This window comes from Oryza glaberrima, chromosome 6 (assembly GCF_000147395.1).
Source record: "Oryza glaberrima chromosome 6, OglaRS2, whole genome shotgun sequence".
NCBI lineage: Eukaryota > Viridiplantae > Streptophyta > Magnoliopsida > Poales > Poaceae > Oryza > Oryza glaberrima.
In genome coordinates this window covers 15,753,038-15,779,710 of record NC_068331.1, presented here as the reverse complement: position 1 = coordinate 15,779,710, position 26,673 = coordinate 15,753,038, and the positions used below count along the sequence as shown (strand labels likewise).

At 43.1% G+C, this 26,673-nt stretch overlaps 2 protein-coding genes across 2 annotated transcripts in view; both read left to right on the top strand.

Annotated features, from left to right (window-relative positions):
- Window positions 1-10,806: 10,806 nt before the first annotated feature.
- LOC127776937 (uncharacterized) lies at window positions 10,807-12,164 on the top strand (the record flags this gene model as incomplete). Its single annotated transcript, XM_052303492.1, has 1 exon — window positions 10,807-12,164. A coding segment is annotated over exon 1 (603 nt), but the record flags the coding sequence as incomplete, so codon positions are not given.
- Window positions 12,165-23,240: 11,076 nt separating this feature from the next.
- Window positions 23,241-26,673, top strand: part of LOC127776936 (uncharacterized) — a 41,442-nt gene continuing 38,009 nt past the window's right edge. Inside the window, exon 1 of the mRNA XM_052303490.1 lies at window positions 23,241-23,381. The gene's annotated coding sequence lies outside the window, so the exon portion shown is untranslated. The remainder of the gene's footprint in view (window positions 23,382-26,673) is intronic.

Here is a 26,673-nt window from a genome sequence, read left to right as displayed (position 1 = left end):
CAATATTCTGCCTTAAAGACAATAGCTTATTTTCGGCATTCATTCCTCTGATGTTCCAGCACAAGACATTCCAAGATTTAAAATTACTATTCATTATCACAGCATTGTGGGAGGGGCAAAAGTACCCAGGCTAGCACAGCTAACCGAAAAACAAACCAAAAGACATTCACACAAGTCTTGGCAGTCTGACAGGACAAATATCTAATAAAACAACTTTGACAGTAATCAAATTACAGACCCTTGGAGCATGACAAATGGAAAACATAGGCCTGTCAACAAGACTGAATCTTTCGTCATTATTTATCCTCCATGTTTGGCCTGGGGATCTTCTGTCTTCTTTCACCCCCCCCCCAGACTGGATTCTGCCACCTCTTCAGGAGAGAGCCTGCACATTGTGGACACCCCGAGTATTATACCATCCAGTGTCCAACGCGACCACCACATACTATTGGATAAGTGGGATCCATACACGCATAAATAGCCACTCGTCCTCAATGTGTCCATGATCGCGGTTGACAACCTTCTGTTATAATAAACGAAATGTCGAGTAGTGAGCGCAAGACATAACCGTAAGATAGCTTGCCAGTCCACCACGTCATATGCCCGTCAACCACTCGAAAGTGGCAACCAAAAGCATACCCCAGTGACTCGATCCAAAGCGCTATCCCCAATTATCTCAAGCGATCAAAACCCGTTACTTATGCTTAGCTAGTCCCCAGGAATGCGACTAGCCTCACTTTCATCGCAAGCAATTAATAAACATAGCAAGTACCATAATAGGGTTAAAGTGCAGCGAGGTACATGACACATAATAGGGTCTGAGGTCCCAACATACAACACATAAATATAGCAGCGGAAGTCTCAAATAGAGTTCATAAGCAAAAGATAAAACCGGTGGTGCCACAACCCCACTAGGGCAAACCAACCGGGCAAGAGCCAAGCCGCAAGAGATCACTCATTGCCCTCGCCGCTCTCAGCAGAGCAATGACCACACAAGAAGCATAACTCAAAACCGGATTCCTCTCCTGAAATTGCAGACACCGGGTTAAGTACAAAAATGTACTTGCAAGTCTTACCCAAAATTATAAATACATAAGGGAGAGAGAAGTATGCAAGCTTTCTAGCCTATAGTGGGTCTCTAGGTTCAACATTTGCATAAAGCTAATTTTGTTGAGAAATTAATGAGTAAAATAAGCAAGGACAAGTAAATCTAGCATCATTTTAATTTATGGACAGCAAGTATATAATTCTGAAATGTATAAGCAAATGAGCCCAAATGGCGCTCTCATCATCAACCATGGACCACCAAAGTCCATACCAACATGGCACAACATGCCAACACCACCATCAAACATAATCCCATCCATAATAATCCACATTTGATGCTAACATGAGTGAGATACACATCAAGCAATGTCAATAACCGAGGACGTGGCTATTCAAATAGATTATACTCTGATCAAAGGTGTACAACTGGACCCACACGAAATGAACAAAGATCAAATGCTACACACCCCGTCGAGTGCGGTACACAAGTGATTCAATCTCATTACATGCCCTTTCTTAGCCCCACCCCAACCACCTATACCACGCTGGGGTTCCCGACGACTTAGTCACGTGCGTGCGTGATGTGACCAAGGCGGGCGCGCCACGCGGGAGGCACCCTCGGCCAACATAGGCACCCGAGGCCCTCCAAAGGGCTACCTGCCCTCACGTCTCTCCAACGTGGTATAAATGATGACAATAGAACTAGTAAAGGACAAGCCGGTCCCAAATAAGGCATGTGGTAAGTACGAAGGGTGCTTCAATAGATGTCAAAATGTTCGGTCCTTAATGACTCAGATGGGGCTACTTGCATCAGAGAAAAACCAACCTCCCTTCATCACCTTATCATCCGTCCAAGTCCAACATATTTCATCAACCATTATTTAGTGTAAGTGCTCAAGTTTTATGCCCAATAATGCAAGTTGTCTATATACCACAATTAATAGCACTGTCTATCCCTATAGTTCTATTAGCACTAAGCATGGCTAAGCATTAATGAATAAGGCATCCCAAGTAATCCCAACCAGTGGTAATAGGGTATAAGGACAGCAATATTACAAGAACTAAATGCATAAATAGGTTCTTCTCATACACCATAAACCGACAATATTAATATGTAGGCAACGCATGCATATATATACGTATAGATTGCAACCAAATCATTTTTAGAGAAAGCATAGGTTCTATATGCTTAGGTGCTTGCCTTGCTGCTGAGGGTAGTCACTATCCTCCTCGGGATATGCCTCGTTACTCTACGGAATCTCCGAATCCATCGAAAAGAAGCAATATGCGAATAAGAGCCAAATAAACATGCACATGCAAAATGATCAATAAATTATGAAATAAATACAGTGGGTAGATATTATTTTAACTTGAATTTAGGTGAAAGAATCACCAGATTATCACTTATGGTTTGGGAGATATGAAAATGACAAGCTCTCAGGTGCTGAAAATGGCAGTTCTGTAAATATTAATGTTTCCTTTAGAGCATTACAAGCAACTTGCAAATCAAACCAAGTTTTCATAATAATGATTATTTTTAAGTAAAGTACATCACTCACAGGTCCTAAGAAAAAATATTTCACAGCTGTATGTGTTGTCATTATTTATATATGGGTTTTACAAGTTAAAAACATAGGAATGCTAAATAAACTCCTAAACATGATTTAAGATGTAGTTTTGCCAAAAAAAACACCACAAAAGCAAAGAGTACTAAAATATAAGCTCAACAAAATTGGTTTCACAATTTTAGCTTTTACCAATAATTTCTTACGAATTTATTAAGAGCTAGACCACACAAGGGATACATATAGCTATTTATATTTTTACTGGGAAAACCAGTACAAAAGTTGGTCATTTTTATTTTACAACATTGAATATCACGTTTTTCTTAATCCACAAAATTTTGGTTCACTGAATTCTGAGTTCATATGAATTAGTTATGAATTTTTAAAGCGCATACCTCTTTCAGCTCAATAGCTATCTCAGAAATCGATTTCTATTTTCACTCCCCTTTTCTCCAACTTCCACCGGACTTCGCTCACATGGAAGCAACCTGGACGTAGGGTCGTGCAAGGCTAAGGCCTCGGGCTGATGGCAAGATGTGGAGCAAGGTCTTGGGCTAACGGCAAGAGACGTTGCCTAGGGCTGCTTCAACCAAAATCAAAAGAGATGAACTCGGGGTGAGTTGCAGCCACCTTCTAGCTGCTGCAATGGAGTGGACAACCTATAGAACGTTGCTATAGATGTTCAACATGGAGGGAATTCAAAAGAGGCACCATGGATGAAAAGGAAGCTCACCAAATGGAGGAAAACAAAATGCTGCTGCTGCAGCCCTACAGGCTGAAACCACCACTCTGTTATTCCTTCTCGATCTCTCTCAACTCTCCACGCATGTGCAAGATGTTGGGATGGATGGAAAGCTTGGATGATGGGGATTGTTGTGGTCTAACATGCAGAGCTTGTGTTTGGGTTCTTAGATGGGATTTGGGGAGGAGAAGTGAGCCGGGAGCTCAGCTTGATGAGGAAAAGAAAGAACAAGCAAGGGAAGTGAAAGGGGAGGAAGAAGGAGTTTTCCTCTGCCCACCTTATGTCCTGAGGTGGGGAGAATGCCCAAGGGTGGGTTTTGGGCTAAAAAGGCACCCAAGGTCAGTGACAAGTGGGCCCAAGTCGTGGCTATCTATGAGGGTGAGAGAGGTGGGTGAAAAACTGAGTATAGATTCGTTCTTGCAATTTCCAGGATTTATTTTCTTTCCCTCTCTTGGTAAATTTAATTTGACTAGATAAAACTAGTTCAAAAATTAAGGGATCTAGTGTGGTGATAGGTGTCGGTTTCTAGGTTCCATTTTTCAAAGTTTCACTCAAAAATTCGAAATATTTTAATTCTGGTGAAAAGATGAAATTGGTTAGGCTGATAGTTGGTTTGAATTTTTAGGAGGCCTAAACAGAGAGTAAAAATTCCACAAAATTTATATTTGTTGGTGATAAATAAACTAGTATTTGAATAAATTATTATACATGTACACTTCTGTTCAAGTTATTGTTCAAATAGAAGTGGTTTCAATTTTATCGATTAGAGTTAACTTTGGCATCGCCTATGATCAAATTGTAATATAGTAAATATGAAATCTACAGGACAACAAAAGCACTTCTAAATACCTGGTTATGAACCTAGGGCTGTTACACACATGTCTACCCCCATCTTTTGTATGACCGAAAGTGAACAATCAGAGGGAGAGGAGTCAGAGTTCATATCACTATAAGAAGTTTCATTGAAATCAGACTCATGCATACTACTATCAATAAAGAGTTTTGCAATACCTGCAAATTCCTTAAGCTTTTTAGCAGACCTGCCCCTTGGCTTCCCAATGCCCATTCTTGGATCCATCTGCAATTCTTTGGTTGCCTTGTCCTGCAGAAGTCTAGAGCTTTGTCTTCTATAAGGACTGTAAAGAATGGTCTTCCCATCTTTCTTCTTTACAGGTGCCTTGGGGGGAAGCAGGGCAACAGGGGCCACACTTATTGGGCTAGAAGGGGGCCTCACACTAATTGGTAGAACATCCTCAATCACCCTTTCCGGCAGAGGAGGGGAATTAGACTCGAAAGGTTGTAAAGCCCATTCAGGTTCATGTTGGCCCACTGAGGGATCAAAGATGGACTTCCTTGGCAGGACCAATGTCGAGAAAGGATTGGCCATTCTCAAAGCAGCAGGGATAGGCTTGTCCTGGATCAAAGTCTGCATGATGCCCTTTGCTTTATAGATAAAGTCAATCTTGTCCAATATGCCTTTCATTGGATAAAAGTAGGGGTGCCTTGGAGTTTCATTTCTAGCAATTCTGTTCAGCCGAGCTAAGAATTCCTAGACTTGTGGGTCTAGAATAGGACCCTGGACTGTTGCCTTCCTAGCTGATGAGAGAGGTGTGGCCATCTGTTGAGGCAGAATAAGTTGACCAGGGTTTTCTTCAATCTGCCCCATTGGATGGTCTTGGCCCAGGCATCTTCTTGCTGTTCATTTGTAGCCTGATGTTGCTGCACTGCCTCATCCCAACCTCTGGCCCCCTGGTTCCCAGGGTTGCCAAACTACCAAACATTACCATCATCAAGGTCCTCATCAGCTGCATCATCAGGGCCCGGCTGTGGACCGGCAGGGGGGAGATCCTCTTCAGGGGGGAAATTAATAAAATCCCCCTGTAGCATGAAAACCGAGATTGTCCAAGATTCACCCCCACCCCCAGCACCAAGAGGATCAAAGAGAACAATCTTTCTCAGAACAGAATCCTGGTCCATGTACTTTGCCCTAACAAAAACCCTTCCCAACATTCTGTCTGCATCCGCCCAAAAGGTTAACTGACCAAAAGAGGCAACTGCCAGGTGCACATGATGGCGATCAATGAAATCAAGCAGAAAATCTAGGAACATGAACCATCCCTCTCTATGGTAGTTAGCGCCCTCCAATTAGGACCTTGGTCATGATTAACAAAAGTAACAGAGTGAACCCCATCATAGAACTCGGGCGGGGAGAGGACCAGAGCATCCCTATTCATCGCAGACCTCATCTGGAAGAAACCTACTGTAGACGGTTGCCAGAAGCTATTACGAACCTCATAGTGTAGCTCATCTTGTACGAAGTTGGCAATGAGGGCCCGATGATGATCCCAGTCCTGCTCCAAGGGGATTGGCTCTACAATGGCCACATAGAAGTCTTCATGGCGCCGAGCATGGTGCTGCGGGACAGTGAGGTCGACCCGTGGGATACGGAAGTCACCCCCAACATTCACAGCGTGACCCTGCCTTAGGAAGCGCTGCGGATTATGGTTAAGATTTGCCATTGGGGGCAGAGGGAAGCTTTTGGTGGGAAGCACTATGTGTTTGGGACAAGAGGGGTTTCAGGAGGAAGAAGGCGAGATTTCCGGAGTTTTAGTTTTGGCCTTCCAAACAGCAGTAGTCCGAGCCGACGGTTTCGGCTTTTTAGGGTGTTGGGCTTTTGTGGGCTTAGTGGTCAAACAGAAGCGGGCTAAGTGACCCGGAATGAGACAGGCCCGACATCTAAGCAATGCAGAACAAGAAACCCGAGAATGGCCTTTTAACAGGCAACGTCCGAAAGGAGTGTTTTCCAAATTTGAAATGGGCGACAAATTAGGATCCCGCGTACCTTACGCATGCGTAATTAACTCCGTTGCTGGAATAGACGACTGCGCAGCGTCGGCCGCCTTGGAGGTCACCGGAGAAGTGACAGAAAACGTTTTCCTCTTATCAAGCCGGTGGAAAACAGAAATTCTTTGTTGGTCAGGCTTGGAGGCACGTAAGAAGGAGTCCTTTAGACTTGAAAAAAACTGCTTAATCGGGATATCATGGTGCTGAACAACTTGAGCATAAGAACGATCCGGCCGTCTTAAGGAAGAGGTAGATCGTTTCTTGGGAGCCACAAGCACCCATTCCTTTTCCTGTTCCCGACACCAAGAATCAAATTCCCACTGCCAATTCGGTCCCCCATGTCTCCAAAGGAAGAAACGAAGAACAAAATCGCCGCAAGTGTAAGATTTAAGACGATAAATCCACAAACCCACTTGCTTCGAACAGACCACGAAGGAGTAAGAACGATCCTTAAGATGAGTGACCACAAGATCGGTAGGAGATCCACCAATAGCAGCCCTAAGGGCCACAGCCACCGAAGAAGTAGTGAGACGAAAGCTAGCACGGGGAAGATCCACAACTAACCGGAAAGGTGATGAACTAAATTTCGATGAGAAATGGACCGGCGAACGGAAGCGACGCCAAGCCTCCTCACGAATAGCATCACCGGGAGAGAAATTCCATCCTCCCGGCGGTGCCGGCGTCACCATGGACGAGATCACCGGAGATCGCCCATACTCATGCACCGAGAAAACCGGAGCGCTAGCAACCTGAGTAAACCGAGGGAGATAGGGGTTGTGTTATATATTGTCACACCCTAAAAATTTCAAATATATAAATTGTTGTTTAATTGGAATTATTAGAATTGATGTTAAAAGCCTAGAAGAGAAGATCTAATTTTAAATAATAAATTCCAATATAAAATGGGGCTAGATAAAATTTTATTAAATACTTTGCTTAATTCTATAATTCCTAGATTTTTCTGGGATTTATTTGAGCTAAGGAAGTATTTTTAATAAATGGAATTGCATTTCATGAATAATTTAAATGGAAAAAGGTTTTTAAAAGTCTCTTTTGGCTTTGGGCCGAAAGTCGGCCCAAAACCTTCTCTCTCTCCTCCTCGGCCCAAGTCGGCCCAGTCCGCAGCCGCAGCCGTCGCTCGCGCGCGCGTCCGCCCGCTGACAGGTGGGGCCCGCCTGTCAGGGTCGTCGTCTTCCTCGCGCCGCCGCCGCCCGAAACCCTAGCGCCGCGCCGCCGCCGTCTCTTTCCAAATCCGGCCGATCCTTTCCGTTTCCGGTGAAATCAATAGAGGGGAAATGATCTTCTCGATCTCCTCTACCTTTTCCCTTTTGGAACTTCGGCTAAAATCGTTTGGAAAGCGGAGGATTCGATCTCGAATCGGATCGGTCTCTCTCCTCCGAACCCTAGACTTTCCTTCTCGTCGCCGGCCGCCGTGGGCCTTCGCCGCCGTGTTCTTGCCCCTATAAAAGGATCCCCGGTGTCTCCGCTACCCGTCACCACCCTCGCCTTCGCCTCTCGTCGCCGGTAGAGCTCTAGCACCGTGTAGCTTAGCGCCGCCGTCGCCGCCGTCGCTCCAGCCGTGCGCCGCCGTCGCTCCGGTCGTCGCCGTCGCTCGGGAAGGCCGCCGTCGTGGTCGCCGTCGCGTCGCCGTCCTCGTCCGCCCCTCCGCCGTCGCTGTCGACCGCCGGAACATCGTCGCCGTCGTCAAGCCGGAGGTCGCCGCCGCTTCTTCTTCGCCGCTGTCGCCGTCCGTTGTTCTTCCGCCGCTTCTTTGGTCACCGGTGAGTTCGCCGTGCCGTCCGCTACCCGTAGGTGCTCTCCGTTCGCGCCGCCGCGCCGTCGTTCGCCGGCGAGCTCGCGCGGTTCGGTCGCCGCCGGAGGTGACGTCACCGCTGACGCCATCGGTGCCGACCGCTGTGGTCTGGCTGTGGACCGATCGATCCCGGCCGTTCGTTTTGGATGGATCGATCTCGGCCGTCCGTTCTCGTGAACCGTCGCTGTGCACCCGGTCCACCGCTAACCCTAGCCGCTGACGCAATAAATCCTCTTTTCCTTTTCAAAAATATTTCATTATTGCGTCATAATTCAATTAAAATCCATATAAGTGTTTTAATCCGATTTAATCTTTAAAAATTCATAACTAATTCATCTTAGCTCGGATTTAGTTGGTTCAAGTCTCTAAATTTTTCTAAAATTGAGATTTACATGTTAAAAATATCCACATGTACTGTTCATGCTTGTTTATGTGCTGTTTTGGTGTTTTGCTCTTTTCTGTTTAGATTCCGACGTTTCCGGAGAGTCCGTTTTCGCAGGAGAAGAATTTGAAGAGTTCCAAGGCCAGCAAGGCAAGTCACACAGATCCCAAACAACCCCTTTGAGCATGTTGATCCCGTTTAAAGCTATTGTTTCTATTCAACTATTGCATTTATTTTCGAATGTCATTGGGTGGAATTAACCTATTGTTTGTTATAGCCCTTTTGTTCTTGATTACTTTATTCCTTGATAACTTGGGTTATTATAAAATGACTAGTTGAGCTTTATATATTGGTTCAGCTAGATATTAGATGTGATTGCTTAGCCATGCTTAGAAACATTAGCACACTATTGGGATAACTTATGACTCACTATTATTTAATGATGGCTTAATGATAACTCATGATGGTTAATCATGATTGGTTAATTAATTAATTTGCCAACTAAAACCTGTTAATGGTGGGTTGTGAGCACATGGTTTTGATGGTCGTGCTCATGACAATTAAGGACCGGTTCACGAGTTTCGGTTGTGAAACATTAACCGTGCCAACCACAAGCCAGCGTGGGCAACGGCTTTACCTTTTGTATAGCATAGTTCATTGCGGGGCACCAGACTGAGAAGTGGCGGAGATAAGCCCACGGGGGTCGCTGGGGAGTCCATGCCTTGTTTATAAGGGGGTGATTATGATCCAGGAACGGTGCGCTGTGGTGGATTGTGTTGTGCGAGGGGTACTGTCACAGCTCCTTTCTGAGGTACCGTGGTGGTATCAAGGCGCATGGTGACATGTCGTGGGGCTGTGTCTTGTGGGTACAGTGGTACACCTCTGGTCAGAGTAAAACTATTCGAATAGCCGTGCCCGCGGTTATGGGCGGGTCTAACAATGTCTTTCGTGATTAGTCTCATACCTCTCATCATAATAAAAGATACTATGACTGGTAATAATTTGATTAGCTCCTGGTTTGGAATGGTATATTCCTGGTTTGGAGATAGAACTGTGCAGCCGGGATTGGTTGTTCAGAATGGTTGGGCCTATGCAACAGGGTATGTTGTATAGCGTTGGAATAATATTGTTTAATTATTACTCAACTGTTTTACTAAATTCTGAAATGTTTATTAAATGCTGTTTATGCAAATGAAACCCTATTATGCCATCCTTTGTTATCCTGTGCACTTGCATATTTGCTGCGTGGCTTGCTGAGTATGTCATATACTCACCTTGCAATCATTCATCAGAGGAGGAGTTCTACAGTGATGCTGATGGTGTGGAGGATTAGGTGTAGCCCTGGTCAAGCTGCCTGTGGAGTGGAATCGTCTGCGCCGTTTATCTTATTTTCCGCTGCTTAGATCTTTATTGATTGAGAGGAACTATCTACCTCTGTAATGACATTTTATTCGCTTATTAATTAGAGTAATAATTGTACTCTATTATCAATTTGTTATTGTGTGGCTCGGTTGATTCCTGGACGAGGGTTCGCGCACATGTAAGCGTTTGGAATTTTGGATAGAAATTCTGGGCGTGACAAGTTGGTATCAGAGCCTCCTTGACCCTAGGTTATGCCAAATGGTTACCCATAGAAGCCCTCTAAAAATATTGGAAAAATAGAACTATTCTCCTCTCTTTCTCTTTTAATTAAACCAAACAAATGGCACATGCAGTTATAATTCCTTTAATTGTTCTCATTTAAAAATTTATTTATTATTAATCCTGTGCTATTAGTACCGTACATCTATTACCGTACTAATGGCTCATTTACCAGCAAAAGTTTTACAACATTATTTTATCTTGTTACAATGAAATAAATTTAGCAGGTTGATTTTATAACTTTTCTTTTATGTTGAAACCTGTTGTTCAAAAGTGCAAAATTTGTGATCCTGTTTCCAACTGTTTCAACTTATCTTGCAAGCTTGGTTTACCTTATTTACTTATCTTTTACTTTGATTTTCTAAATTTATTCAAATTAATCCAAAAACTTGTGCTATTAATTGGACAAACGTCTTAACTCCCTCCTTTCACTTGTCTTTAGATGCCGCACTACAAGCCTGAGTACTTGTTTGGTGTTGAGGGATTTGTCCAGGAGTTGCGTACGATGTCCTTTGCCATAGGATTTGGGACTGCCCCTATGTATGCCCAGATTCCTCATGATCGGGATAAAGAGAAGTGTCGAGTCAAAGCCACCTTAAACAGTAATAGTGAAGATATCCCATCAGTGATGTTCGAAGCTGGAGGGGGAAATTATATTCATGCATGTCAGGAGGTGGCAAGGATAGCCATAGGAGAGCTCCGTGATCGCTACAGTGATCAGTTGGCCGACACTGAGTATCGCTACCATCCTCGCCAACCGCAGGGAAGTGACCGTGGCAGCTACCTTGAGACTGAGGGGATTGAGGATGATGCTACCACAAGGCATTTGGTTGAAATGCTGTGGGCTATGGATGAGACCCGCGCGGAGGTTGTGCTAGCAGCTCAAGATCGTGAAGACCGGAATCGTGGAAAGATTTGCAAGCTAGAAGACAAGGTGGATCGTTTGGAGAAAGAACTAGCCGCTTTGAAGGGGGAAGCACTGCCGCAGAAGGCCAGGGTTCGTCTTACCGCAAGGAAGAGAGCTCTATTCGTCCCTCGCTACCAATTGGCGCCAAAGGTCCGTGTGGTGGAGAAAGAAGTTACCCCAGCCCTAGCAGATCCTCCGGTCGTCAATATAAGTGATGATGAAGGAGAAGAATCGAAGCGCACCCATTCAAAGGTCGAGTGGGGAGCCACTCAAGATGATGAAGACGAGCCGAACGAGCCTTCAATCAACTCCGATGCCCGGAAGACCTAGAGTTCCTTGTCAAGCCGTTGTCCTAGATCGTTGTGTTAGTTTGCTTGTTTTAAGTTTGGTTGTGTGTGTGGGTCCTGCATGTGGTTTACATCAATGGTGGGATGTAAGTGCATGCGTTTGTTTGCTTTCGAGTGTTAGGTAGTTGGTGAGTTTAGTGGTGTGAGAGAGTCTTCAGTTTTGTAATAATGAAACTCAGTTAAGATCAATAAAAGTTAAGTTAGAAGAAAAATTACTTCTCTGTCCTAAGTAGTTTTCCCCGGTTTCTCTTCTTGTGCTCTTGCCCATGCCAGATGGTGCTCACTCGCAGCAACGGGAATGGCCCCAACAACAACAACAACAACAATGGAGAGAATCCCACACTTGCTCAAGTCCTGGCTCAACAAGCACAGCTTATGAACATGATGATGCAGCAACTCCAGAACCAGCAGAATCAGGGAAATAACCACGCACCTCCCCAGAACAAGTTAGCAGAATTTCTTCGTGTGAGGCCGCCCACTTTCTCTAGCACCACTAATCCTGTGGAAGCTGGTGATTGGCTGCACGCCATAGAGAAGAAGTTGGATTTGCTTCAGTGCACTGATCAGGAGAAGGTCTCATTTGCATCACACCAACTGCATGGCCCTGCCTCTGAGTGGTGGGATCACTTCCGCCTTAACAGGACTACTGCTGAACCTATCACTTGGCTTGAATTCACCGCTGCTTTTCGGAAGACGCATATACCATCGGGAGTGGTGTCTCTCAAGAAGAAAGAATTTAGGTCGCTCACCCAAGGGTCTCGCACGGTCACCGAGTATCTGCACGAGTTCAATCGTCTGGCTCGTTATGCTCCAGAAGATGTGCGCACTGATGAAGAGCGCCAGGAGAGGTTCTTGGAAGGACTTAATGATGAGCTTTCTTACCCACTCATGACTGGGGATTACCATGATTTCCAGAAGTTAGTGGATAAGGCTATTCGTCAGGAGGACAAGTACAACCGCATGGAGCAGAAGAAACATCGGATTGCTCACTTCAAGGCACAACAAGGGAATAGTCAGAGGCCGCGTCTTACTTTAGGACCCCAGTCCATGCCACAAGGAGGTTCTTCGTCTGTTGTTCGTCCGCAGCGTCAGTTCTTCAACAACAATGCTGGCAACAACATCCGAAATCAAGCTCCACGTCCTGTGGCAGCTCCAACACAACAACAGCCTGCCAAGAAGGAGCAAGGCAGCAAGCCCGGAGTATGCTTCAACTGTGGTGAACCAGGACATTACTCTGACAAGTGTCCGAAGCCCCGACGCGTGAAGGTTGCCCCTACCCAGAGTAACTTTACCGCACCTACGCCAAAGGCTCGTGTCAATCATGTTGCTGCTGCAGAAGCTCAAGGTGCTCCAGATGTAATTTTGGGTACGTTCCTTGTTAACTCAGTCCCTGCAACAGTGCTTTTTGATTCTGGTGCTACACATTCATTTTTATCTATGAGTTTTGCGGGAAATCATGGGATGGAAGTAGAAGATCTTAGACGTCCTTTGATGGTTAGTACCCCGAGTAATCAAGTACTCTCTTTGCAACGTAGCCCCTCTGTCAGAATAGAAATTCAAGAAGTGCCGTTTCTGGCCAACCTTATCTTGTTAGAATCCAAAGATCTTGATGTCATCCTAGGGATGGACTGGTTAGTCAGGTATAAAGGTGTGATAGACTGTGCCAACAGAAAAGTAACTCTCACCAGCAATGATGGTCGAGTTGTAACAGTTCATGCACTGTCCTCTGAGTCTTTAAGGTCAAGTCTGAACCAAATAGCTTTGGAAGAGATTCCCGTAGTACAGGAATACCCGGACGTGTTCCCGGACGATTTACCTGGTATGCCGCCTAAGAGAGATATTGAATTCAGAATAGATCTGATACCCGGAACAACTCCGATCCATAAGAGACCTTACAGAATGGCAGCCAATGAGTTGGCAGAAGTCAAAAGGCAAGTCGACGATTTGCTTCAAAAGGGATACATCAGACCGAGTTCATCTCCATGGGGAGCTCCAGTTATTTTTGTGGAAAAGAAAGATCATACCCAGAGGATGTGTGTGGACTATCGTGCATTAAATGATGTGACTATCAAGAATAAGTACCCGCTGCCCAGAATTGATGATTTGTTTGATCAGCTCAAAGGTGCCATCGTTTTCTCCAAGATAGATCTTCGATCAGGGTATCACCAGTTGAGGATTAAAGAAGAGGATATACCTAAGACGGCTTTTACCACTAGGTATGGATTGTTCGAATGTACTGTTATGTCTTTTGGACTTACCAATGCCCCCGCTTTCTTCATGAACTTAATGAATAAGGTGTTTATGGAATACCTAGACAAGTTCGTGGTGGTCTTTATTGATGACATTCTTATCTACTCCCAAACAAAAGAAGAGCATGAAGAACATCTTCGTCTTGCACTAGAGAAGCTGCGAGAACATCAGTTGTATGCCAAGTTTAGCAAATGTGAATTTTGGTTGTCTGAAGTGAAGTTCCTTGGTCACGTCATATCAGCCGGAGGAGTTGCCGTTGATCCTAGTAATGTGGAATCCGTAACCAACTGGAAACAACCGAAGACAGTTTCAGAGATTCGCAGTTTCCTGGGTCTTGCAGGTTATTACCGGAGGTTCATAGAGAATTTCTCCAAGATTGCTAAGCCCATGACACGACTGCTTCAGAAGGATGTAAAGTACAAGTGGTCAGAAGAATGTGAGCAGAGTTTTCAAGAGCTGAAGAATCGCTTAACATCAGCTCCTATTTTAATTTTACCTGATCCAAAGAAGGGTTTCCAAATGTATTGCGATGCATCTAAGCTTGGCTTAGGTTGTGTTCTGATGCAAGATGGGAAGGTGGTTGCCTATGCATCTCGTCAGTTACGCCCGCATGAGAAGAACTACCCTACTCATGATCTTGAGTTGGCTGCAGTGGTTCATGCATTGAAAATTTGGCGTCATTATCTTTTCGGTACTCGTACAGAGGTGTACACCGATCACAAGAGTTTAAAGTATATCTTCACTCAGCCAGATCTGAACATGAGACAACGGAGGTGGTTGGAATTAATTAAGGATTATGACATGGGAATTCATTATCACCCGGGAAAGGCTAATGTTGTAGCAGATGCTCTTAGCAGGAAAGGTTATTGCAATGCTACGGAAGGACGACAGTTGCCATTGGAGTTATGCAAGGAATTTGAAAGATTAAATTTGGGAATTGTTAGTAGAGGTTTTGTTGCAGCCTTAGAAGCAAAGCCTACTCTAATTGATCAAGTTAGATAAGCTCAAATTAATGACCCCGATATTCAAGAAATTAAGAAGAATATGAGAAGAGGAAAAGCTATCGGTTTCTTGGAAGATGAGCAAGGAACTGTATGGTTGGGCGAGAGAATCTGCGTCCCAGACAACAAAGGTTTAAAAGATGCAATCCTGAAGGAAGCTCATGATACTTTGTACTCCATTCACCCTGGTAGTACCAAGATGTACCAGGATCTCAAGGAAAGATTTTGGTGGGCAAGTATGAAGCGTGAAATCGCAGAATACGTAGCAGTATGTGATGTTTGTCAGCGAGTCAAGGCAGAACATCAGAAGCCCGCAGGTTTGCTGCAGCCTTTGAAGATTCCTGAATGGAAGTGGGAGGAAATCGGTATGGATTTCATCACTGGTCTACCCAGAGCATCATCAGGCCACGACTCTATTTGGGTGATAGTCGACAGACTTACCAAAGTGGCTCATTTCATCCCAGTAAAGACAACATATTCCGGAAGTCGGTTGGCTGAATTGTATATGGCAAGGATTGTGTGCTTGCATGGTGTCCCTAAGAAAATAGTGTCTGATCGAGGTAGTCAGTTTACTTCACAGTTTTGGAAGAAGCTTCAAGAAGAGATGGGTTCTAAGCTGAACTTTAGTACTGCTTATCATCCGCAGACAGACGGACAAACCGAAAGGGTAAATCAGATTTTGGAGGACATGTTGAGAGCTTGTGCTTTAGACTTCGGTGGAAGTTGGGATAAGAATTTACCTTATGCGGAATTCTCGTATAACAACAGTTATCAAGCTAGTCTACAGATGGCTCCTTATGAAGCACTGTATGGTCGGAAGTGCCGCACTCCGCTTTTGTGGGATCAAACGGGAGAACGTCAGGTTTTTGGGACTGATATTCTAAGGGAAGCAGAAGAAAAGGTAAAAATCATTCAAGAAAGATTGCGTGTGGCCCAGTCCCGTCATAAGAGTTATGCCGACAGTCGTCGTAGAGATCTAAGTTTTGATGAAGGAGATTATGTGTACCTTCGTGTCACGCCTCTTCGAGGAGTTCATCGCTTCCACACTAAAGGAAAATTGGCACCGCGTTTCGTGGGACCTTACAAGATTGTCAGTAGAAGAGGAGAGGTCGCTTATCAGTTGGAGTTACCTCAATCTCTAACAGGAGTCCATAATGTGTTCCATGTGTCGCAATTGAAAAAGTGTCTAAGGGTACCAACCGAAGAAGCTAATCTTGAACAGATAGAAGTCCAAGAGGATCTGACCTATATTGAGAAACCGATCCGTATCTTGGAAACAGATGAGAGAAGAACTAGGAATCGAGTTATCCGTTTTTGTAAAGTTCAGTGGAGTAATCACTCGGAAGAAGAATCAACTTGGGAACGAGAAGATGAATTGAAGTCAGCTCATCCGCATCTGTTCGCCAGTTCTTCCGAATCTCGAGGACGAGATTCTGTTTAAGGGGGGTAGGTTTGTCACACCCTAAAAATTTCAAATATATAAATTGTTGTTTAATTGGAATTATTAGAATTGATGTTAAAAGCCTAGAAGAGAAGATCTAATTTTAAATAATAAATTCCAATATAAAATGGGGCTAGATAAAATTTTATTAAATACTTTGCTTAATTCTATAATTCCTAGATTTTTCTGGGATTTATTTGAGCTAAGGAAGTATTTTTAATAAATGGAATTGCATTTCATGAATAATTTAAATGGAAAAAGGTTTTTAAAAGTCTCTTTTGGCTTTGGGCCGAAAGTCGGCCCAAAACCTTCTCTCTCTCCTCCTCGGCCCAAGTCGGCCCAGTCCGCAGCCGCAGCCGTCGCTCGCGCGCGCGTCCGCCCGCTGACAGGTGGGGCCCGCCTGTCAGGGTCGTCGTCTTCCTCGCGCCGCCGCCGCCCGAAACCCTAGCGCCGCGCCGCCGCCGTCTCTTTCCAAATCCGGCCGATCCTTTCCGTTTCCGGTGAAATCAATAGAGGGGAAATGATCTTCTCGATCTCCTCTACCTTTTCCCTTTTGGAACTTCGGCTAAAATCGTTTGGAAAGCGGAGGATTCGATCTCGAATCGGATCGGTCTCTCTCCTCCGAACCCTAGACTTTCCTTCTCGTCGCCGGCCGCCGTGGGCCTTCGCCGCCGTGTTCTTGCCCCTATAAAAGGATCCCCGGTGTCTCCGCTACCCGTCACCACCCTCGCCTTCGCCTCTCGTCGCCGGTAGAGCTCTAGCACCGTGTAGCTTAGCGCCGCCGTCGCCGCCGTCGCTCCAGCCGTGCGCCGCCGTCGCTCCGGTCGTCGCCGTCGCTCGGGAAGGCCGCCGTCGTGGTCGCCGTCGCGTTGCCGTCCTCGTCCGCCCCTCCGCCGTCGCTGTCGACCACCGGAACATCGTCGCCGTCGTCAAGCCGGAGGTCGCCGCCGCTTCTTCTTCGCCGCTGTCGCCGTCCGTTGTTCTTCCGCCGCTTCTTTGGTCACCGGTGAGTTCGCCGTGCCGTCCGCTACCCGTAGGTGCTCTCCGTTCGCGCCGCCGCGCCGTCGTTCGCCGGCGAGCTCGCGCGGTTCGGTCGCCGCCGGAGGTGACGTCACCGCTGACGCCATCGGTGCCGACCGCTGTGGTCTGGCTGTGGACCGATCGATCCCGGCCGTTCGTTTTGGATGGATCGATCTCGGCCGTCCGTTCTCGTGAACCGTCGCTGTGCACCCGGTCCACCGCTAACCCTAGCCGCTGACGCAATAAATCCTCTTTTCCTTTTCAAAAATAATTCATTATTGCGTCATAATTCAATTAAAATCCATATAAGTGTTTTAATCCGATTTAATCTTTAAAAATTCATAACTAATTCATCTTAGCTCGGATTTAGTTGGTTCAAGTCTCTAAATTTTTCTAAAATTGAGATTTACATGTTAAAAATATCCACATGTACTGTTCATGCTTGTTTATGTGCTGTTTTGGTGTTTTGCTCTTTTCTGTTTAGATTCCAACGTTTCCGGAGAGTCCGTTTTCGCAGGAGAAGAATTTGAAGAGTTCCAAGGCCAGCAAGGCAAGTCACACAGATCCCAAACAACCCCTTTGAGCATGTTGATCCCGTTTAAAGCTATTGTTTCTATTCAACTATTGCATTTATTTTCGAATGTCATTGGGTGGAATTAACCTATTGTTTGTTATAGCCCTTTTGTTCTTGATTACTTTATTCCTTGATAACTTGGGTTATTATAAAATGACTAGTTGAGCTTTATATATTGGTTCAGCTAGATATTAGATGTGATTGCTTAGCCATGCTTAGAAACATTAGCACACTATTGGGATAACTTATGACTCACTATTATTTAATGATGGCTTAATGATAACTCATGATGGTTAATCATGATTGGTTAATTAATTAATTTGCCAACTAAAACCTGTTAATGGTGGGTTGTGAGCACATGGTTTTGATGGTCGTGCTCATGACAATTAAGGACCGGTTCACGAGTTTCGGTTGTGAAACATTAACCGTGCCAACCACAAGCCAGCGTGGGCAACGGCTTTACCTTTTGTATAGCATAGTTCATTGCGGGGCACCAGACTGAGAAGTGGCGGAGATAAGCCCACGGGGGTCGCTGGGGAGTCCATGCCTTGTTTATAAGGGGGTGATTATGATCCAGGAACGGTGCGCTGTGGTGGATTGTGTTGTGCGAGGGGTACTGTCACAGCTCCTTTCTGAGGTACCGTGGTGGTATCAAGGCGCATGGTGACATGTCGTGGGGCTGTGTCTTGTGGGTACAGTGGTACACCTCTGGTCAGAGTAAAACTATTCGAATAGCCGTGCCCGCGGTTATGGGCGGGTCTAACAATGTCTTTCGTGATTAGTCTCATACCTCTCATCATAATAAAAGATACTATGACTGGTAATAATTTGATTAGCTCCTGGTTTGGAATGGTATATTCCTGGTTTGGAGATAGAACTGTGCAGCCGGGATTGGTTGTTCAGAATGGTTGGGCCTATGCAACAGGGTATGTTGTATAGCGTTGGAATAATATTGTTTAATTATTACTCAACTGTTTTACTAAATTCTGAAATGTTTATTAAATGCTGTTTATGCAAATGAAACCCTATTATGCCATCCTTTGTTATCCTGTGCACTTGCATATTTGCTGCGTGGCTTGCTGAGTATGTCATATACTCACCTTGCAATCATTCATCAGAGGAGGAGTTCTACAGTGATGCTGATGGTGTGGAGGATTAGGTGTAGCCCTGGTCAAGCTGCCTGTGGAGTGGAATCGTCTGCGCCGTTTATCTTATTTTCCGCTGCTTAGATCTTTATTGATTGAGAGGAACTATCTACCTCTGTAATGACATTTTATTCGCTTATTAATTAGAGTAATAATTGTACTCTATTATCAATTTGTTATTGTGTGCCTCGGCTGATTCCTGGACGAGGGTTCGCGCACATGTAAGCGTTTGGAATTTTGGATAGAAATTCTGGGCGTGACATATATTATCGGTTGTTCATTTCACAAAAGTGTTTTTCTGGATTGCCCGCAAAAAGAGTTATTTTTTTTATTTCACATTTATACTATTTATATATCATAAAGTTTCTCTTTTCTTTTCTGTGCCTTCTAGGCAAACATCGATTCGCTGAAAGCTTCAGCAAAGGAGCACTTGAAGAATAAGTGATCGCCATCTTTGTCTTGATGCAAGCAGATTTTGTATTTTGCTGTTTCCACAATGTTCTTCGTGGGAAAATTTGTCTTTGTTGGTAGGCGATTTTTGAAGAGAAAGCCACACAAAAGTTATTGCACCCAGAGGGGGGTTGAATTCTTCTATACAAATTCCCAGATTGGAAAAGGGGTAGAAGTAGAGGTATTTATCTGATCATATAGGGCCTTTAATGTGAGAGCTTTAGTTCAACCAGCAGCCGGACTGTACTATTGTCTATCTTGTCATTGAGGTGCACTACATTGGTAACATCAGGTCATGGTAGGTGAGAAACATGTTTTGGCGCACGACACTACGTTGGTCATAAGAAATAAAACGCAATATGAGAGGATCATGCAACGGCCTGCTTTTCCAGTTTGCAGGAACTGTGATGGTTTTAGGATTTCTTGTTCTTTTGTGAAGTTTAGGGGTTGAGGAGACAACAAAGAAGAGGTAGAGTATTTTGAGATTTGGATTTCATTTAACGATTTTTTTTCCTTTCACCTTTGTCAGTTCCTTTATTTAACTTTATTTCTTAATTTGCAGTGGTGAGATGAATCTATGTGTACTAGAGATGCCTACTGTGTTGATATCTTGAGACAGTGCAGGTACATCCAAATACTCACTTCATTAATTCAATATATGTAAATTACTGGCTTATTGAATTTCAGTTTGATTGCTATGCATTTATATCCTATAGAAATCCATTTCTTTATATTGTATTTTAAGGAACAATACATTTTTTATAGATATTTTTTTAGAATCAGAACAACAAAATACAAAATCAGATTGTACCTTCCAAGAGCAAAATGCACTAAAATGACAGTTCTTTGAGCTTTGCAAATCGTAATTGTAGCCAACAACAGTAAAAAGTACATTTCTAATCTCTGGTATAGAGGTAAAATAATACTATCTATGATAATATGAGCTAATAGCATTTCCAAGACACAATCAAATATTTCTAACTCAGATACTTCATATATTTAGCCCTTACTGAATAGAAAAACTTAAATAGAAAGGATAGAGAAAGTAGAACTTGCGTTTTTGGGTGTTGGAAATAAAACGTCAGTTAAGTTATGACGAATGGACATACTTTAGCAGAGGTAGCATGCAATGATGTCAAATCAATGAAATGGATGTAACTTTGGACCTTTGGTATTTCAGCTCGTTGAAAGGGAAACCATGGTAAGTGGCTCTCCCAGTAACGTGCTGTGAGAGTTGTTTTTCTAAAGTTGTTTTCACCACAGGGTTACTACAGATTTTTTGATAAATGTTTTTTTAGATACATTAAGGTTATTGCTGTTCATGACTGTATGTTACAATTGTCACTGTTGTTGCTCTCCAAGCTGTTTGTATAATGTATAATCTTACACATGCCAAGTGGTATGTGAATTGACTAAAGGAACAATTTACCAGTATGTGTTTGATATTGTGCAAAATACAATTTTGAGTTGAAATGATTAATGTTGGTTGCATCTCAACCATTTTTATGTAAATGGCCGCCTGTGCGATTAGGGTCGATCAGGCGATTTGAAGACATTGTAATCTGGTCAATATTTTTTTTCATACAAACAAAATAATTTAATAAAGTGTTGGTACACAATTTGGTTGTTTTGCAGCTTGTTTGTAAATCTCTATTCCCAAAAAGTGAGGTGTACGGTTCCCTTCGAGGTACATGCACATATTTCATTTCTTCTACTTAAATATACAAAATACATAATACTAAATGTGTCGTATTATATACATGTGCATCCATATGTTCAAGACGACCTACTAAACGATATCAGGATCCACGTAGGACGGCCCAGTCAGAGCTGAACGACACTACCTCATCTCGGATCCATGAATACCTCAATAATGCCATCAGATGTAGGACGGTCAAATCAGAGCTAAACGACGCTACCTCATCTCATGAAAGCGACTGGTCTGGAAGTGGACATGAAATCTATCATGACAAAAAATTTACATTTTTCCCATTCCGTTGCTATGTAATAAAATAACAAATTAGGTTTATTTCATGAATGACCAATGCAATAATTATATTTTTACCGGTGCCTATGATGATTCTTTAATACTGTACCAGTATATGAACAGCAAAAAATATATATTACGAAAACGTGCCTTGCATGTGCACGTTCACTAGTTATGATTAAATAGATCACAATGGTCAAGAGACACAACAGCAGCTTCTTTTCAGTAAATGAGAGCTAAAGACTCTTTGAACTGGTGATGGTCCCATGGCTCCAAACAATGACAGAAGAGCAATGGATTTTTTAATTTTTTTTAATGAAGAAAATTGAGTTACTTATTTATGGCACATTATAATAATGCATTTCCGATTGAACAGGTTGCAGTACTGAACATTTATGCTAGTTGTTCATCATATTGTAGATGAAAATTACAGTTACTGATCCACCATATAATAACTGAACATGAACTATCACCACCATAACAACCTGAAATAATTAATTTTTTTTGGAAATGTGATAAAAAAATATAAAAAAATAGAACATCTGGATTTTCTTTTCCCAATTGGAAGAGTACCTGTGATCATCTTTACATTTACACCAAGGTTAAGTGCCATTCGAATTGTTTATGCACTTTCATGCCTTGGAGGATCAAAGAGTGGGCATGCAGGAGAGCAACAAAGTGCCAAGCCCCACCAGGACTCTCTTTCCTTCCATCTGGCACTTCCTAGTTCCTACATGACAGGAAAAGGAGACTACAGTAAAAACACGAATTATAGGGAGCTCATGAATATATGAAAGCTTAAAGAATAAAAACAGGAAAGATCCCAGTAAAAGCAATAACAGCACATAAATACTTAACAGTGAATACCAATTATGTTTAGTTTTCAGACCAAAGTATTTCCTTATCATTCAAGGTCAGACAGAAGAATATTTGATCAGAGTATAGACGCATTCATGACTTGATTAGTGTTAGTACATGAAATTATTGCTCATAGTTGAGTTGTTCAGACCAGTCACAAAAATAATTCAGTGTTCAGACTTTCCTTTACTTGTTTACACCAGCAGGTTCTGATTTCTGAATAACCTAATTTGCTAGAAAGGAATTGTCTAGACAATTTTGCTTTTTATACCATGTAAATACTGCTTTCTGATTTCAACATATAACATAATAATCTGGCAGTGGAAAATTGACCTTAAACATTGGGGCAAGTTCTCTGCAGCAGAAGTTGCCTCCATAGCCTCGACAACAGCCATTTGTGATGCATTATTGTTGTAGACCCTTGTTTTTATAATAGGAATCTCTCGTGTTAATAGGATCATTTTCCTGGATCAAGTAGTCTAGTACTCACGATTACATTGCTGGAATATCAATTGCGCATACATAGATTGTCTAGCGCGAATTATTACATTATAGGCCCGCAGGCAGTCTTAGAACATAGGACCAAGCGGTCCGGAATACATCCCAAAAGCATAAATAGATAAGCAGCGGAATCAAGGCAGCGGCGACGCCATTGCCACAGGCAACGACCGTAACTAAGACCTACTAAGCGGCCGCCATCTTCTTCACCCTCCTGGTAGTAAGCATATGGGTCATCCGAGACTTCATCCTCGGCTTCTGAGGGAATTTGTAAATAGCAAGAGTGAGTACCAACCGTACTCAGCAAGCCACCACAACAACGATGCATATGATAGAGGATATTCGATGAAGAGCTAATAGTTTATTTGCATAAAGCCAATTTTTCAATTCTTTTCACAAGCCTAAGACCTAGCATCAACTAATCAAATTTTATCTCACTAGTTCATTAAACAGCGACGGTTCTGTCCACCATCCATTCTGTTCCCAAAGATAGCTTCCCGCCACTGGTCGTCATGGTTTTCTGGGGTCTACCATGTTGGTTGATTTTGTCGACTTGTGTCGATAAGGGTTAGGAGAGGATCTAAACCACCGGTTTCCTTATCCTAACAAGAAACAAACAAAGAGATAATTTGTTTTTTGTGTGATCGGTACAGAAAACAGAATCCTAAACTAATTGAGATAACCCCCGAGCCCCACCAGTGTCGCCTATATAAAGAAAGAGAAGAAAGGAGGCAGATGACCAAACTCTCTCTCTCTCTCTCTAATCTCAAACCCTAAATTAATCGCCTGATTGATCTAGGCACTGGAAGGGGTTCGTGAGGCATCTCTAGAAGAAGAAGAAAGAAGAACAGCAATGGCTTCAAACACAGGTCAGTAGATCAATTATTTTTCCGCATAAGAAAGAGGTGATTGTTTATAGACTAAATCTTAAGATCATGTAATAAGAACTCCAACATTGTGGTATCAGAGCTGATCTTTAGTCCACTCAATCCCTCATAATCACATCATCCCTGTGATTAGAAGCCATCCTTAAAAAGGTTCAAGATTGATTCAGCATGAACAATTTTGAATTAGATTAGATTAATTTCTTTAAGTCTTGGTTGCATATTAAACCATGTTATACTGTTTGTCTCGGCCAACAGTAGAAGAAGCAAAGTTATTGAAGAATTTATTTATCTCAGAAAAGAGGAGTTTGGGATAAACAAGATTGAAATTCCCAAAATCCACACCTCAGAAACCCTAATTTTTTGGGGAAGAACCCTAAGTCACAAAGTCCGAATTAAATCCAAATGGAAGAAAATTAGGCTCGGGTTCGGTGACTTACCGGATTTTGAAGCCCCCTAAACCGGAAGCGGCATCGCCGCCACTTCACCTCCTTGCGGCCACATCGGTTTTCCCGTGCGCGCGCCGTCTTGGAGTGTCCCTCCACCGTCCCTCGCCGGGGACGGGAAGCGCTGGCTTGGCGGCTGCCTTCGGGCTACGCCCCCCCGCCGACGAGCTTCGGCCACGTCGACGTTCGCCGTCGCCTGCGCACAGCCTCGCCGGATTGCCGACGCCATTGCACACAGCTTGGCGCCGCCCTTCGGGTGCGCCCCCCAGCCGGCCGAGATGGAGCCGCTGCGGCGCTTGCCGCGCGCGCGCACGCCGCCTCGCCGGACTGTCGTCGCCATCGTCGCCGCTCGCTCACTCGCCCGGGTGAGAGAGCCGTCGAAGAGAGGGAAGAGATTAGGGTTAGGGTTGGAAACCCTTTTCCAACACCGGCAGGCGATTTGATCGGCGCAGGACCGATCCAAACCGTCCATCAGATCGGACGGCTGAGATCGGCCCCGCGTCGGGCCGTCGCCGTCATGGGCCGCGCCGATCTGGGCCGCGTCCGCCAAAGCGCCGCGCGCGCGCATAATGGGCCGGTCCGTTTTGGGCCGGATTTTCGATAAGTGTGGGCCTTTGTTTTTAATTTATTAAGCCCGTGAATTTAATTTTCTCAGAATTTATTTAGCCCGTTTTTATGGGCCGGCTTGGGAAGTGATGGGCCGCATTATTATTTTAAGCCCTCCATTTATGTCTTATTTATTTCTAGAAATTTATTTATGAGTTTTCTTAGCCATTTAAATTGCTGGAAAATTATGGTCAATTATTTGATCACTTAGAAAATTATTTCTAGTTAAATGGAACCAACGGGAAGTTTAGCTAGAAAGAAATTAATGGTATGATATTATATTTGACCAACGTTAATATAATCTCATGTCAATATTTATTAAGATTATTATTTCCTTAAGCCACTTAATTTATTTCTACTTGAATGGAAATTTAACTAGAAACTATTTATGATTTCATGTCAACATCATTATGATGGTCATTTCCTTAGTATATTAATTATTTATAGTCGAATGGAACCAACGAGAAATTCGACTAGAAAGCATTAAGATGAGAAGTTATATTTAACCCACGTTATTATAATTGCATGTCAATTATAATTTTTATTCCTTAGTTATTTTCTACCAAATGGTGATATAATTAAGGAATTAATTTTAAGATTATACTTAATCATTTTTGACCAATGGTGCTTTGACTATGAAATTGTAAGTTTATTTTGCATGTGATTGATTAAGCCATGGTAAACTCATTATATGCAATTAGCAATGCTTATTATTTAAGATCAGTTGCAATACTGAGTAAATTATTTCTAGATTAAAGGAACCAACGGGAAGTTTATCTAGAAAGAATGATGATTTCATTAAGATTAGTATTTCCTTAATTATTTATGCCCAACGGTGATGTAATTAAGGAAACATCTAAGTATCGTCAATCATTATTTTCATTTTCTTTGTCATTTTGGCCTTTACGGTGATATGACTTAGAATTTTACTTATGCCATTAGTGCATTAATTCGTCTGTCACTCGTGCCTTACGGTGATATGATCAATGATCTCTAATTTGTTACTAAGCTTAATTCCTTTACCATTTCTGCCCAACGGTGATATGGCTAAGGATTTTAATTTCATGTCATTTACTAATGGCATTATGCCCTATATCATATCTACCTACTTTTGGTAATTTGATTTAGGATATTAATTTTTAGTAATTCATTATTCTCTGCCATTTCATAATCTTTTCTACCCTATGGTGTTTTATTATGAAAATTAAGATTCATTTGTATGTGATTAATTAAGCCAATGGAAATTAATTGCATGCATTACTAATGTTTAATTAATAATTAATTTTTCAGCATTAGGACATCTTAAGGCTATTCAGCTTCTTGATGGATCAAATTACGTTGAAGGGAGAAATAATGTGCTTATTAACTTAGCCATGTTGGATTATGACTTAGCCATAAGAGAGGATCCTCTGGAGGAACCTCAACCGGCCGAAGAACTCAATATAATTGGGGAAGAATATGATAATCTCATGTGGGCCTACAATAAGAAGTTAGCCAACTGGGAGAAGTCCAACAGAATGTGCTTAATTTATGTCAAGGGTGCCATCTCTCCAGAAGTTATTGGAGGAATCATGGACTCTAATGACACTAAGACGTATCTAGCAAACATTGAAGAAAGTTTTGAATTTGCACCTGAGACTCATGCCAATACGCTTGTAAATGAGATGATCACTAGTCATTACGATGGCAAAAGTGGTATAAGGAAGCACATCCTTGAGATGACTCATATGGCAAATCAACTCAGATCCATGGATATGAAAATATCTAATGGATTTTTAGTGCACATCATCATGAGATCTCTTGGTCCTAACTATGATCCATTCAAAATAAAATATAACACTCAGAAAGAGGAGTGGACCATACAAGAATTAATCTTACACTCCGTGGAAGAGGAAGAGCGCCAGAAAGCTGAAAAGCAGAAGATTAAAGACCGGCTCAACCTCACTAATGCCTTTGATAAAGGCAAAAAGGTCTATCAAGGGGAATCCTCTAATAAGAATAGCGAGCCAGAGGGTGAGCAGAAGCAAGAAGGGATCAAGGCCTCAACTTCAGTTGTTCCTTTAAGTACAAGTCCCTACTGCCACTTCTGTGCGTCAGATGGACATTGGTAGAGAAATTGCACACGCTTCACAACGTGGTTAGTCAAGAAAGGTATAAATGAAATTAAATAAATCCCTTGTGATGAATTTTCCCTTAATACTTAGTGAGTTTGACTCAATGCCGCT